The following is a 13,167-nucleotide window of genomic DNA, read 5'->3' as shown; positions in this document are numbered from 1 at the left end:
TCCCAGCCTGTCCCCTCCCTGCCCTCTCCCAGCCTGTCCTCTCCCTGCCTGTTGTCGTGTCCCGCAGGCAGCAGGCAAGAGCGTGCACTGCGTCCCCGAAGTAACAGCCCTAAAGCAAGCAAGAAGTACGCCCCCCTCCCACCAATCCCTGTTAGGTAGTGGAAACTGTCCAAACTGGGGTGCAGACAGCCCCTCTCACCTTTCGGCCTGGTACCACTGCACCAGCCGCACTACTTCCCTACTGACCGTTCTCCACTTCAGCCCTGTCTAAATTACAATTCCTGCTTGTGACCCTTTTGCCTGCTTGTGCTTGTTTTCGTGACCCTGTTGCCTGCTTGTGCCTCCGTGTGCCCCTGTTGCCTGCTTGTGCCTCCGTGTGCCCCTGTTGCCTGCTTGCGCCTCCTTTTTCGTGCCCCTGTCGCCTGCTTGTGCCTCCGTGTGCCCCTGTCGCCTGCATGTGCCTCCGTGTGCCCCTGTTGCCTGCTTGTGCCCCTGTTGCCTGCTTGTGCCTCCGTGTGCCCCTGTTGCCTGCTTGTGCCTCCGTGTGCCCCTGTTGCCTGCTTGTGCCTCCGTGTGCCCCTGTTGCCTGCTTGTGCCTCCGTGTGCCCCTGTTGCCTGCTTGTGCCTCCGTGTGCCCCTGTTGCCTGCTTGTGCTGTGTGGGTGTCTGTGGAAGGCTCTGTGTGGGTGTGTGGAAGGCTCTGTGTGGGTGTGTGGAAGGCTCTGTGTGGGTGTGTGGAGGGCTCTGTGTGGCTGTGTGTGTGGGGGGCTTTGTGTGGCTGTGTGTGTGGGGGGCTCTGTGTGGGTGTATGTGTGGGGGGGCTCTGTGTGTGTTTGTGTGGGGGGGCTCTGTGTGTGTTTGTGTGTGTCATTTGCGAGAGATAAAGCTAGTGGGATTGTAAATGACAATGCCATTTATTTATGTTAAAAAAAACATAAATAAAAATAATGTCAAGAGCAATGCCAATAGCTCTAACTTTAACAAAGGCAAAACCATTGCATTGTAAATGCTTGTTATGTTTTGTTTACTCCCACAGAGCACGGCCCTACTACTGGTACTGTTTCACTTTATTTCTTATCTGTTTGTATCTAGAACTATTTATGTATTCCTTTCCTGCCCGTCTTTGTTGCGGCACCGTAAAGGCGTGCAGTCGCGACCACGCCTCCGCAGCCCCACAGCACTCATTCGCGGCTTCCTCTATAAACGGGGGTAATTATTGTTCTTATCTCATCACAAAGAATGTTTCTAAAAAGTCAGCATAGATTGCGACGAGTGTGCACGTCATGGTGTTACTTCCTATTACAAAACTAGCGTTGACTGCTTTGGGACACGCGAAGCCGCGCTCTCAAAAAACAACAAGGAAATGTCACCGTGGCTCTCCCAGGCACAGCGGCAGAGCAGCTACTATCAAATTCATGCTTGCTGTAAACTCACCCCAGAATGCCTTGCAGGACCTTGCATTTAAAATGCCTTTTTGCCCATATTTCATCCAGTGGTGGTCCCAGTGCGACGGGACCACTGCCAACTTGTTCAAAATGACATGGTCTTGCTTTTCTTGTGAGCTCCCAGGCCCTCACCCTAAGTTGGGGGGAGGCCTCAAACTCATCACCTTCCCTGCCTGTCAATGCATGGTTAAGCTCTCCTGTGGATGGGGTTTTTGCTTTACACTGGGAAGTGTTTGGTTTTCTATAGAACCTGTGTAGTACTTTAGTAGAAAACCTGTAAGGCTGAACACTTTTTGTTGCACAGTTTATGGGGTTAGGCACTCTAAGGATTTCAATACTTTTTCACAAAGCAGTTTTACTGTGGTGTCTTGTTTTCCTGGATTCTTCTTAGTTGTGTTTTATTCTATCTTTAGTAATCTGCTCCCCAACTTTAACCCCTTGCATGCTGATGACGGCCCCCATCCGTCATGCACTACAGTTATTTCTGCAGGACACAATGCTAACACGGTGAGGTAAAACAGCATGTCATGGTGTTACTTTCTAATACAGAACTAGCGTTAAGTGCTTTGGTGCACCCGAGGCCGCGTTCACGTGGCCCTCCCCAGCACAGTGGGAGACCCACAAATATAAAACTCAGCCCATAATGCATTGCGGGGTCTCGCCTTTAAAACGCCTCTTTGTCCATATCTCAGCCTGTGGTGGCCCCAGGGCCGCGGGACCAGCACCAAATTATTCAGCATGATATGGTCTTGCTTTTCTTGTGAGCTTCCAGGCCCTCACCCTAAGTTGAGGGGGAGGGGCTCAAGCTTATCACCTTCTCTGCCTGCCAAGTTCCTTCCCTTTCAAAGGATTTTCAAGCTCTTCTTTGGCTGGAGGTTTTGCTTTATAGTTGGGAGTGGTTTGTTTTGTGTGTGGTAAAGTTGTAGAAGATCTGGAAAGCTGAAAAAAGTATAATGCATTGCGTAAGCGGTTACGCTCTTTAGGGGATGATTGTATGGTTGCAATTTAATGCTTTTTTGCTATGCAGTTTAACTCAAATTCCCTGCCTTGCAATGCATCTTCAGGCTTTCTAGTGATTGGAGTCCTTGCTTTACAGCTGGAAGTGGTTTGTGTTCTTGTGGGTTTGGGCACGGTTACATTGCAGAAGGCTGAAAAGTGTATAATGCATTGCTCATGTGGTTTCGGTCTCTAGAGTACTAATTATATGGCTGCAATTCAATGCTTTTTCAAAATGCAGTTTTACTGTGGGGTCTTGCCTTTCTTCATTGTGTTTTAGTCTGTCTTTAATCATCCACTCTCCAAATTTAAAGGTGCAGTACAGTTATTTCTGCAAAACACAATACTTACACAGTGAGGTAAGAGATAGCTATGTGTATTCTAAGGCAGCCGATACCACCAGATCTGGTTTTGTTTTGTAATGAACATACGTGCCTCCACCCACACTGTTTTCCTTCTGCTACCCTTCCTTTTAGTAGAAGCGGCGTGGGCTTACGTTACGCCATGAGATACACGCTTAGCACACTCACGCGTACACTTAAGGGTTATTTAGAAGGATGTTGCGTCACAGTTGCGTAATTTTTTTACACACTGGTAGCGTTTTGATTGCTCCATATTCAGAAGATGACGCATCTAGACAGATGCGTCACTTTTTGTTTGCCTGCATTCGGATTTTACCTTCGTCAGAATCGGCTGCGTCGAGTTAGAATTAATTTAAGCACGGTAGGCGTTGTGGTGTAAAAACCCCCGTAAAACTGATGCAGTGGTATTTATGGCTGTTTGTAAAAGTGACGCATCATCGGGAAGTGGTCTGCAGCGCTTGCAATGTGCTAACATTCCTACGCCTCTAAACCCAGGCATGGGAATGACGCATTGGCTGTAGCGTAGGAAACTGAGTACACTATGCCCGCTTGTATGCGAGACACACAGGACCGATGTAATAAAAGTAAGTAAGTAAAATTTATTTGCTCAATTAATTAAAATCATTGCAATATACACGTTCGGAATTGACCAAGAAACAAAAAAGAAAAAAAGAAAATATTCAGGTCTATTAAAAAAACAGTGGGTTTGTTGGTTAAAAAGAACAAGAGAAATATCACCTAGAAACCGAGGTGAAGTTTTCACCCTCTCACACTCTATTACACTGGTCCCCGTACAGTGAGCTACTTGAGATACCGACGCATCATCTCTTTTTTTTTGTCGCATTTCTTTAGTTGTGTCAGTCTTATGACAAACTACAGCAATGCGCCACTTTTGGGCCCGATACCTTGCTGCAGCCTTCCCACAGATGTGTCAGTATTTCTGACACATCTGTGGGTCCTTGCGCTGTGGAGCCCTGTATTGGAAAAACGGCGCATCCATGGCGTTGTAAGGATTTTTGCCACAGGAGCAAGTATTCGCGACACATTGCTGAGTTACTGCAGGGAAGAATCATTTCCATAATGTTTTATTTTTCTTTTGCCCATGCTACGCAGTATCTTCTTATGTTAACACTTTGGGGCATATTTACAATAGAAGTGACTGAGCCCTGCTTTAGCCTTCTTGGCTTAACGACGCGCTCCGCCACTTCGGAAACGCAGGGCTGTATCATATTTACAACAATATGGTGCAGTCTTGTGTTTCGCCCTGCACTCGTGCTAAATTTAACTGCATCGCACCAACGCAGGCACACTTGCACCATAGTCAAAGGGATTTGGAGCACCCTGCTGACACGTCACAGCTGAATTACCTCATGCATCATGGTCGATGTGGTTCAGTGTTACTCGCTTCACACACAGTTCTCACAGTTTGTTGGCCAGTGCCAGTACCAGTATTCTTTTCAAGTGTATCCCCAGACACGTGTTTCTAGAGCCCTCTTTGCCGCAGTTTCCTCAGGGTTAGTGCCACTCTCAGCGTGCAGGTGCTCACAGAGCTCGTCAGCTCGCGGCCCACGGGAGCCATCTTAAACAGTAGTGATGGGTGTCTGCATTGCAGGGGAAGATTGTCTATGTGCAGGAAGGTGTCCCTTCCTGCACATAAACAAACTTTAAATGGAGTTTTGTAACTTCTATGTGTGCTGCTGAATGCAGTACATATAGAAGTTGCACAACTTCAGGGCATATTTACAGCAAAATGGAGAAGTGTGGCGTTAAGCAAACATTGCTAACGCCACACTTATCCATTCTGAAAATACAGGGATGTACCGTATTCACAAGAATGGGGCGCAGCCATGCGTTTCCCCTAGTGCTGGCGCGGAGTTCCGCTGCCTAGTGCCAGCACAGGCACCCTTGCACGATAGTGCAAGGGTGTCTCCGTTGGGGGGAAGATTGTTTATGTGCAGGAAGTCCCCCCTTTCCTGCACATAAACAATTTTTAAATGCCGTTTTGAGACTTCTATGTTTGCTTCTTAATGCAACACACATGGAAGTTGCAAAACGGCATATTTAAAAAAAGTTGCTTTTTATGTGCAGGAAGTGGGATCCTTCCCGCACATAAACATTCATTAATGACAATTTACTGTTTCTATGTGTGCTGCCAAGGCAGCACACAAGAGAACAGCAAAAACGAGGAGAAATAAAGCATTTCTCCTTGTTTCTCCTGTATAAGAACAGATTTTCCCTGGTCTTAATTTTGGCGCTGCCTCCAATTTACGTCTCCCTTGTAAATAGGCGGCAGTGCCAAAATCAATGGGAGTTGCAAGGAGAAACGCCCACCACAACTCCCATTGCCCTCCCTTTTCACTCTGAACACAGCGTGAAAGGGGGCCTTATTTTCAAGGCAACATTAAGCCACGTTAAGTGGCTAAACGCTGCCTTGTGAGGCCCCTATTGCCACCACGTCAGAGAAAGCTTTATTACTCCTCATTTTTGCTGTTTCCATGTGTGCTGTGTTGTGCAGCGCACATAGAAACAGCAAAACGCCATTGATTGTTTATGTGAAGGAAGGTGTCCTTCCTGCACACAAACAATCATAGAAAAAAATACATTTTGCAACTTCTATCTGTGCAGCATTAAGCAGCACACACGGAAGTTACAAAGCACCATTACTGATTGTGTATGTGCAGGAAGGGACACCTTCCTGCACATAAACAATCATTCCCCTGCAAAACAGACACGCTTGCACTATGGTTGCCGCTAGGCAGCTCAATTATTGCCAGCGCAGTCGGAAACAAAGGGCTGTACCGTATTCTTGTAAATACCATGCAGTCCTGTGTTTTAGAAGTGGCGTTAATCCAAGGAAGCTAACATCACGCTCCGCCACTTCTCTGGTAAATATGCCCCTCTGTTCCTTATTCTGGGAGTACGTCTTTCCCTGCTTCCTCACTTATGTGCTGCATTTTCTTGTTCCAGGTTGGTTTTTCCTCCACCTCCCTAGCTTATAATTACATGTGCACAACATCGCACATTTACCTTTTGCTGATGCTGAACATAATCAACAAAAACAATGGCAAAACCAGTGGGTCTGCATTCACATCCAAAGGGAAAGACCTAATGGCTATGCCAATGCTTGTTTACACTGCTGCTGGCAATCCTGCCTGATGCACTGAGGTGATCACTGATAATAATCTTGTGAGTGGCCACTGCTGTACTATAGTCTTATAGCCCACCGTAGAGGGCTATACCGGCTATTAAAGGCCCTCTCCAGTGTTAAAGGCCCCGAGCCGAAGGTGAGGGCCTTTAACAAGGGAGAGGGACTTTAATAGCCGGTATAGCCCAACTACAAAGGGCTATAAGGCTATTAGATCATTCTGCCACTAGAGGGCAGAATGTTCTAACAAAAAAGAACAAAGCCTTATGCGAGCGTGAGGGGATTGGAATCCCCTCAGGGTCCCTGAAGCCTTTGTTCACAGCCAGAGCTGTGAACAAAGAAACATTGGAATGTTGGAGCTCCAGGCTCATACCAGCCATTAGAAGCCCAGAGCACCCCATTGTTTTCAATGGAGCTCCCAACATTCCAATGTTCTAATATTGCATACTGTGGTCACTATTACAACTCTAATAATATTAGTAGCTCAGAATGATTTTCACTGGGATTAAGTAGCTCTTTTTGCAGAAAGTCCAGAAAGTCAAAAGGATTGCAATAGTTTCTGATCTGCAATGGTTGCTGGGCATGTTCTCAATTGTTTTAGAGATCACAAGCTTTAAATCTGTACATTGTAATCATTTAGTGAGGCTTCCACAGCTCATCTCTGTGAACTAGAGGGCATATTTACAATTAATTTGCCGTGCACCAATTTGAAAGGACAGAAATGCAACGTATTTACAAGGTATAGTGCATTCCTGTCCATTCAGCCAGCGCTGGTGCAAACATTGCAGCACGGTGCAACGGTGTCTGTGTTGTTGGCATGAACCTTTTGTGCAGGAAGGAGCACCTTCCTGCACAAAAAGAATCACATGGGGCGTTTTCTTCATTCTATCTGAGCTGCAGAATGAAGCACACGTGGAAAGAGAAAAAACAGAAGGAAAATGTAAACATTTCTCGTTGTTACGCCTGCTCTGGGAGCTGTACGTTTTTGGAACTGACCCAGATTCATGCTATGTTGTAAATCTGGAGCGGTATTAAAATCGATGGGTGTTGCATGGGAACACCCACAGCAACACCCACGGCACGCCTCCCTGCTGCAATGTAAGGCAATGCCGCGGCTTTACACCCGTTCTACAAGGCTATGAAAAGCCATGCAGGGTGGCTTTGCAAAGCCTTGTACACATGGGCTTGCACTGTGCGCCATCTGGAGCGTCAAAAAAGTGACGCTCCAATGGAGCACGGGGCTTGTAAATATGCCTCAAGGTTTTAGAAAAATGTCATAACAAGAAGATGTTGTGTTGGAGTTCTTAGCTTGTTCTCTGCTGTTTTGCCTTCCTCTGTATGAGTTTAGGGGGTGACCCTAAATACTTGTTTCTCTCCGCAGAGACCTGCACTGGCGTTGTGTGCCCGGGAACCCACACGTGCGTTGTTGACCAGACAGGCAGCGCTCATTGTGTGATATGCCGGGCAGCGCCCTGCCCGGAACCCTCCGACACTGACCAGATGCTCTGCGGGAATAACAACGTCACCTACCCCTCAGCGTGCCACCTGCGACGGGCCACCTGCTTTCTGGGGCGCTCCATCGGCGTACACCACTACGGAAGCTGCACAGCAGGTAGGTACAGCGAACGAGACAGAGGAGTTGGCCTAACGGCTAGGTCGGTCGACCTCGAATCTGGGGAACCGGGTTCGAGTTTCGCGAATGACGCTGAACATCCTGTGATTCCGGGCAAATCACTTAGGGGCATATGTAGGTAATTTCCATTTTGCGATTCCCAAATAGTGATTTTTAAGGAATCGCTATTTGAGAATAGCAAAATGGAATGTAGGTAGAAATTCGCAATTTTTTTGCGAATCTCTAACATTCCTTATTTGCGATTAGCAAATTGCGAATCGCAATTAGGGAATGAGTGTCCCATTTGGCCCATAGGAATGAATGGGGATACAGTCTTAAATTGCGATTTTCTGTGTGAAAATCGCAATTTGAGAATCGAAATTCCAAGGGTGCCAGGGTGTTGCACCCCTGGAATGTGCCTGTAAGTACATGTGGCGCACATACATGCCCTAAGGGCATGTCTGTGCGCCACATGGCACTTTGAATTTTATAAAAAAAATGCATTTTTGAAGGAAATCGTAAAATACCATCTACTTGAAGTAGGTGGTATTTTGCGATTCCTTATGCAAAAATCGCAATTTTTAAAGCAAACCTACATAGCATTTAAGGAATCGCAAAATTGCGATTCCTTAAATGCTATAAGCAAAATAAGAAATCGCAATTTTTGCGGTTCCTTATTTTGCTAAGTGGCACCTACATATCAAAACGCCATTTGCGATTCGCAAACGCCAAATATCGGCGTTTGCAAATCGCAAACGGCTACCTACATATGCCCCCATATCTCCCCGTGCCTACCAAAAATGAATGTACTCATGTAACGCAACTGGTGCTATGATACCCGATACCTTCGGGTCAAGTTCGCGCTATATAAAACTCCGTAAAAAACAAAGGTTAATGACAGCATAGATACTTGATTACACATTTAATCCAAAATGGAAACAATGATGCATTTCTTGGTAGGAAAACAGATAAATGCTGGAGAGCGCGAACGGCAGCAGTCGGCAAGCTCTCGAGCTCGCTAATTTAATTGTTTCTGCAGTAGGATTTTTGTGCCAAATCACTCATAACTACACGACCGGGCGAAATAAATGCTTTTGCGTCAAAAGAGTAATGCAAGATTACTAAAATGACTCTGATTAGTACGGAATAATACAAATTTCACCCAGGTCTACAGACCATGGAGTGGCCTACAGCAATATCAATAGGTGCCCCCTATAGGCTTGCACCTCTCACAGGCCACAGGGCTTGGGACACGGTCAGTCATATGCCAGGAGATGGGCTCTGCGTGTCCCCTCAAGGGCCTTCGGAAGCAGTGGATTGTGCTTTAGTGCGTGAAGGTCTGTTACCCAACAACGCAGAAGAAATCCATTAAAAAATATAAATTTACCAAGAAAACCATAAGCACAAATTATGGGGGTGGAGGGTCAGATATGGCGCATTCAGGTAGGGGTACAGATGGCTGAAACAGGTGCTCAGGATTTTACCCCAGAAGCATTTGTGACAAATGTAATAATAATAATAATTTCTGGCACTAGCTGTGAGGTCACAGGGTTCATGTCCACTCTCCCTGACCGGGAAACATCCTTTACAACAAAACTTTGACCACGCAGTACCTTTACAACGCAGGTATTACAACGCAAGTCGTTACAACGACTTTCGCTGGAGGGCGCTGTAGGATAGGGAATAGTTTAATTTATAATCCAAAACCTTCCCTACTATCCACGGGGACTGGAGTTGGAATAGTAAATAAAACTATCCACTATCCAGCGCCCCCCAACGCAAGTCGTTGTAACGACTTGCGTTGTAATACCTGCGTTGTAAAGGCATGCGTGGTAAAAGCATGCGTTATAACGACATACATCCTCCGTGACCAGACACATCCATCCAGAGCCTGCATACTCTGCTCTGGGTCCCTCGTGCACCCACCGTGCCTTTCTGCACCCTAATCTCTCCCCTCTCTCTCTTTTCCCTCTGCAGCTCCTACAAGACCCCCCATTGACCTGGGCAACGTGGAAGACAACTACGTGTGAGGTGGCCTGGGCACCGCCAGCTCCAACAGGGCATTACATGTTCATACTGTACATACGTGGACCCGCTATTTATTACCTCCGACACCCCCTATTTATGTCACCCTTGACCCCCGAGAAGTCGGTATACCACCGATAGAGTCCATTTTAGAGCATTTATAAAGCGCTACAGTCGCAAGGGCACAGGACCAACAAACCAAAGGCCGGAGACGAATGACCGGAAGCCCCAAAGGATGTCAATGGAACAAAATGGCGCCACGCGAGCAATGGCACCAGCTCCTGGCCACTGGTTGCTGAACTGTGTGTAGAACAGCAAAGCCTATAGGGGTACCATACCAGGAAAGGGACAATGGCTGCCAACGACAAACCTATCTGCCACCGTTAATGTGGGGGGTTGCATTAGGTATCTCGAAACCTACGGAGTGCTGTGAGTGGAAGGGCACTTGTCGAGGAGCTGCAAGAGTCCCTGCTTCAAGGCTAAGAGTCTTTCAGGAGTCAGATGATGCGAAGCATGGCTGCCGGCTGCAGAGGGGACACGCCATAGTGGCGTCAGAGGACCCGCTTGTCAAGGGCTGTTCTTCGACACTTCAGTTCAATAGCACCTCTTGGAAATCCTTAAATAAATGAACAAAATGGCCCCTGGCAAAGAATGGCCATACCAACATTAGGACTCCCCTCTTATAGAGTGCCACTGAGTGCCACCGAGGGCCGGCAGAGGAGCAGCTAGGCTCCTTGTGTTCCCCTAACATGGGTACGGTCAGTAACAGGAGAAGAACAAACCCCCTGCTCACACAGACCTAAAGCACAGAGATAATGCAAACAGCACAGCAGCAAGCTTCTCTCACACACAGAACAGGTACTGCATGAATATCAACAGTGCAAGCTTCCCTCACACACAGAACAGGTACAGCACAGGCAGCAGCAGTGCTAGCTTCTTTCACACACAGACCAGGTACTACATGAATGTCAACAGTGCAAGCTTCCCTCACACACAGAACAGGTACAGCACAGGCAGCAGCAGTGCAAGCTTCTCACACACATAACAGTGCAGCGGCAATTTGTATCTGTGGACACTTCCTTAAAACTGAACAGGTACATTATGGGCAGCTGCAGTGTAGGTTCCTCTCGCACACACAAAGAACATACAACAGCACGATCCGCAGAGGTGGGTCTTTCTAGTGAGCAGAACAGGTACATCATGGGCCACAGCAGTGCAAGCTTCTCTCACACACAGGAAAGGTACTGCATGAATCTAGAACAGCAAGCGCAGAAAAGATCATGCACAATCAGAGCAGCACGATTCCTCTAACGCACTCACAACCAGATTATCACAAGTGAATAGTCATCCCGCTCAATGGAGATCCAACTAGGGTTAGGTTTGAGTCGAAAGACCCGGATCCCACTGCAATGGGCCTCGCTCCGTCACAACACATAGCCTGCATCACTCCCTCACACCCGCACCTCCTACAGAGCAGAAATGCTGTGTAAATCTTCATCCTTTTAACTTGGCCTGGGCGGTAAATTCCGTTCCGCTCGCGGAATTCGGGTAATTTTGCGTTCCGTGGAAAACGCTAAATTGCCCAAAATTCAGCAATCCGCGGCTACACGGAATTTTCTGCTTGTTCACGCTTTCAAAATGCGTGTTCACAAGATATTTCCCCCAGAGCACACAAACAGCGTTCGCGAACAGGAAAAAAGCATTGCGAACAGGCGGAACAAGCAATTCCGCGTGTTGGCGGAACACTGCATACTCGCAGAGATTTTTTACCGTTTCGCGGAGCTTTGTGTAGTGCGACTACGCAAATTCGGCCCACCCCTAGTTTTAACCCAACATTATAACTAAGGCCAAGTCTGGAAGTAAGGGGGCGCCAACAAAAGACCTTTCAAGGGCAACCCACAGTCAACATCAAACACAACACACCCACAAAAGCATGCAACACTTCACTTAATACTGCACAACAGTCCACAGGCAGCACACTAGGAGGCGACCCACTATATAGGCCACAGCAACCAACCCTTCTCTTACCCCAACCCCCATTCATAAGGCACCTAACTCACACTCCACACTGACCCACACCTAGAACAGAGGGAGCACCGCACAAAAAGACGCCTGAGGAGGAGGCGGGATAAAGATGAATTAAGATAGACAAGAATAGAGGGAGAAAAAATACTCTGAAAGCTGTGACAAAGCAGGCACAGTTTGAACCTTCAGTGTAACTGATTATTGCAAACCTGGTAACTTGAAATTAGTTTCCCAGTGTGAGGAAGGGGCGGGCAGAAACGTAACACAGGCCCCTGCAGCCCACAACCATTCATGGGCCACCAACTCTTTGGGGGACACCAGTCCGCCCCGACCAAGAAAATCTGTGAAATAGGGTGGACCCAGGGTCCCCACTTCTCATTCTGCAGGGTTGGCCCCATCATTTACTTTGCGCCACTGGGGAGGGGCCTTGAAAGGATGGGGTCGTGAGGGGAATTTGAGTCCATTACCATTATAGCCGACATGGCGGAGGTAGAGGCCCAAGGAAATGGACGGGTCTCCGTGGCTGGTCCAGCCACAAGAGATCCACCCAAAATTACAAAGGTCTTGTGTGGCTTCTGGGGACTTTCTGGGGAGGTGTTAAAACCCCAGGCGGGCGTTCGCTAGGGTGAGCTTCCAACACCATGAGCCGGAAACGCACTCTGCCTAAGGGTTTCCGGAAGACTTCGTGCTCACTGTGGGATTCCAGGTCTTCATCAGGAGACCGTGTGAAGCGAGTCGATATTGTGTGACACACGGGGGCAAGTTCGAGAAATATTCACGACAACTCCTATAAAGTCCTTGTGCGTAGAATGACTGTTCATTTTGGATTTTATTGATGATTTTTGTATATGTTTTGCTATAATATTTTTGTAATTGTCTATTGATAAGCTGTATGTTTTTTTATAGGTTTTCTTATACCTAGGCATAGTGATTCTATATCTTCAAATATTTGTTCATAAATGACATTTAACCATATGGAATGTTGGTATAAGGATACATGAACTAAAAAGCCTGGGCACTTCAATATTCTGGAATTCATATATCTAGAGTTCAGTTTTCTGGAGGCCATCTATATGTGATTCAAATTCTAGAGTCCATCTATATGTGATTCAATGTTCCAATGTTCATCTTTGTGTGCTTCAATATTCTAGAGGGCATCTGTGTGCAATTCAAATTTCAAATTCTAGTTTCCACATATATATGATTCACTATTCTGGAGCCTGTATATCTAGAGTTGAAAATTCTGGATTCCATCTTTGTGCGATTCGATCTTCTGGAGACTGTCTGTGCGCAGTTCCGGATTCCAGAGTCTGTGTATTGTTGGGTTTGATATCATGGAGTCCCCTAATGTGTGGTTCAATATTTTCAATCTTGATATTATGACTAGGGGTGGGCGGAACTCCTGCAGTTTTACTCCCCGGAATTCCACCGAATTACAGAAAACCTCAGTGAGATTCCGTGGAGTTCCGCGAGTGGTGGACTTCTGGCCCGTCACACTGATTTTGAGTGCTGGGAGCTTTTTCCGCGCTGTAAAATCAGCATGAACAGCACCACACTT

The 13,167-nt window shown here is 47.0% G+C and overlaps 1 protein-coding gene across 1 annotated transcript in view; it reads left to right on the top strand.

The window, feature by feature from the left end:
- FSTL3 (follistatin like 3) overlaps positions 1–11,247 on the top strand; it is a 91,376-nt gene extending 80,129 nt beyond the window's left edge. Inside the window, exons 4-5 of the mRNA XM_078669047.1 lie at positions 7,329–7,559; positions 9,537–11,247. Of these exons, the coding sequence (XP_078525173.1) occupies positions 7,329–7,559; positions 9,537–9,589 (284 nt within the window). The 3' untranslated portion in view covers positions 9,590–11,247. The remainder of the gene's footprint in view (positions 1–7,328; positions 7,560–9,536) is intronic.
- The last annotated feature ends 1,920 nt before the right edge of the window (positions 11,248–13,167 follow it).

The sequence above is a fragment of the Lissotriton helveticus genome, chromosome 12, assembly GCF_964261635.1.
Source record: "Lissotriton helveticus chromosome 12, aLisHel1.1, whole genome shotgun sequence".
NCBI classification, from domain to species: Eukaryota; Metazoa; Chordata; class Amphibia; order Caudata; family Salamandridae; genus Lissotriton; species Lissotriton helveticus.
Note: the sequence above shows the minus strand (reverse complement) of the source record. Positions and strands in the feature narration are given on the sequence as shown.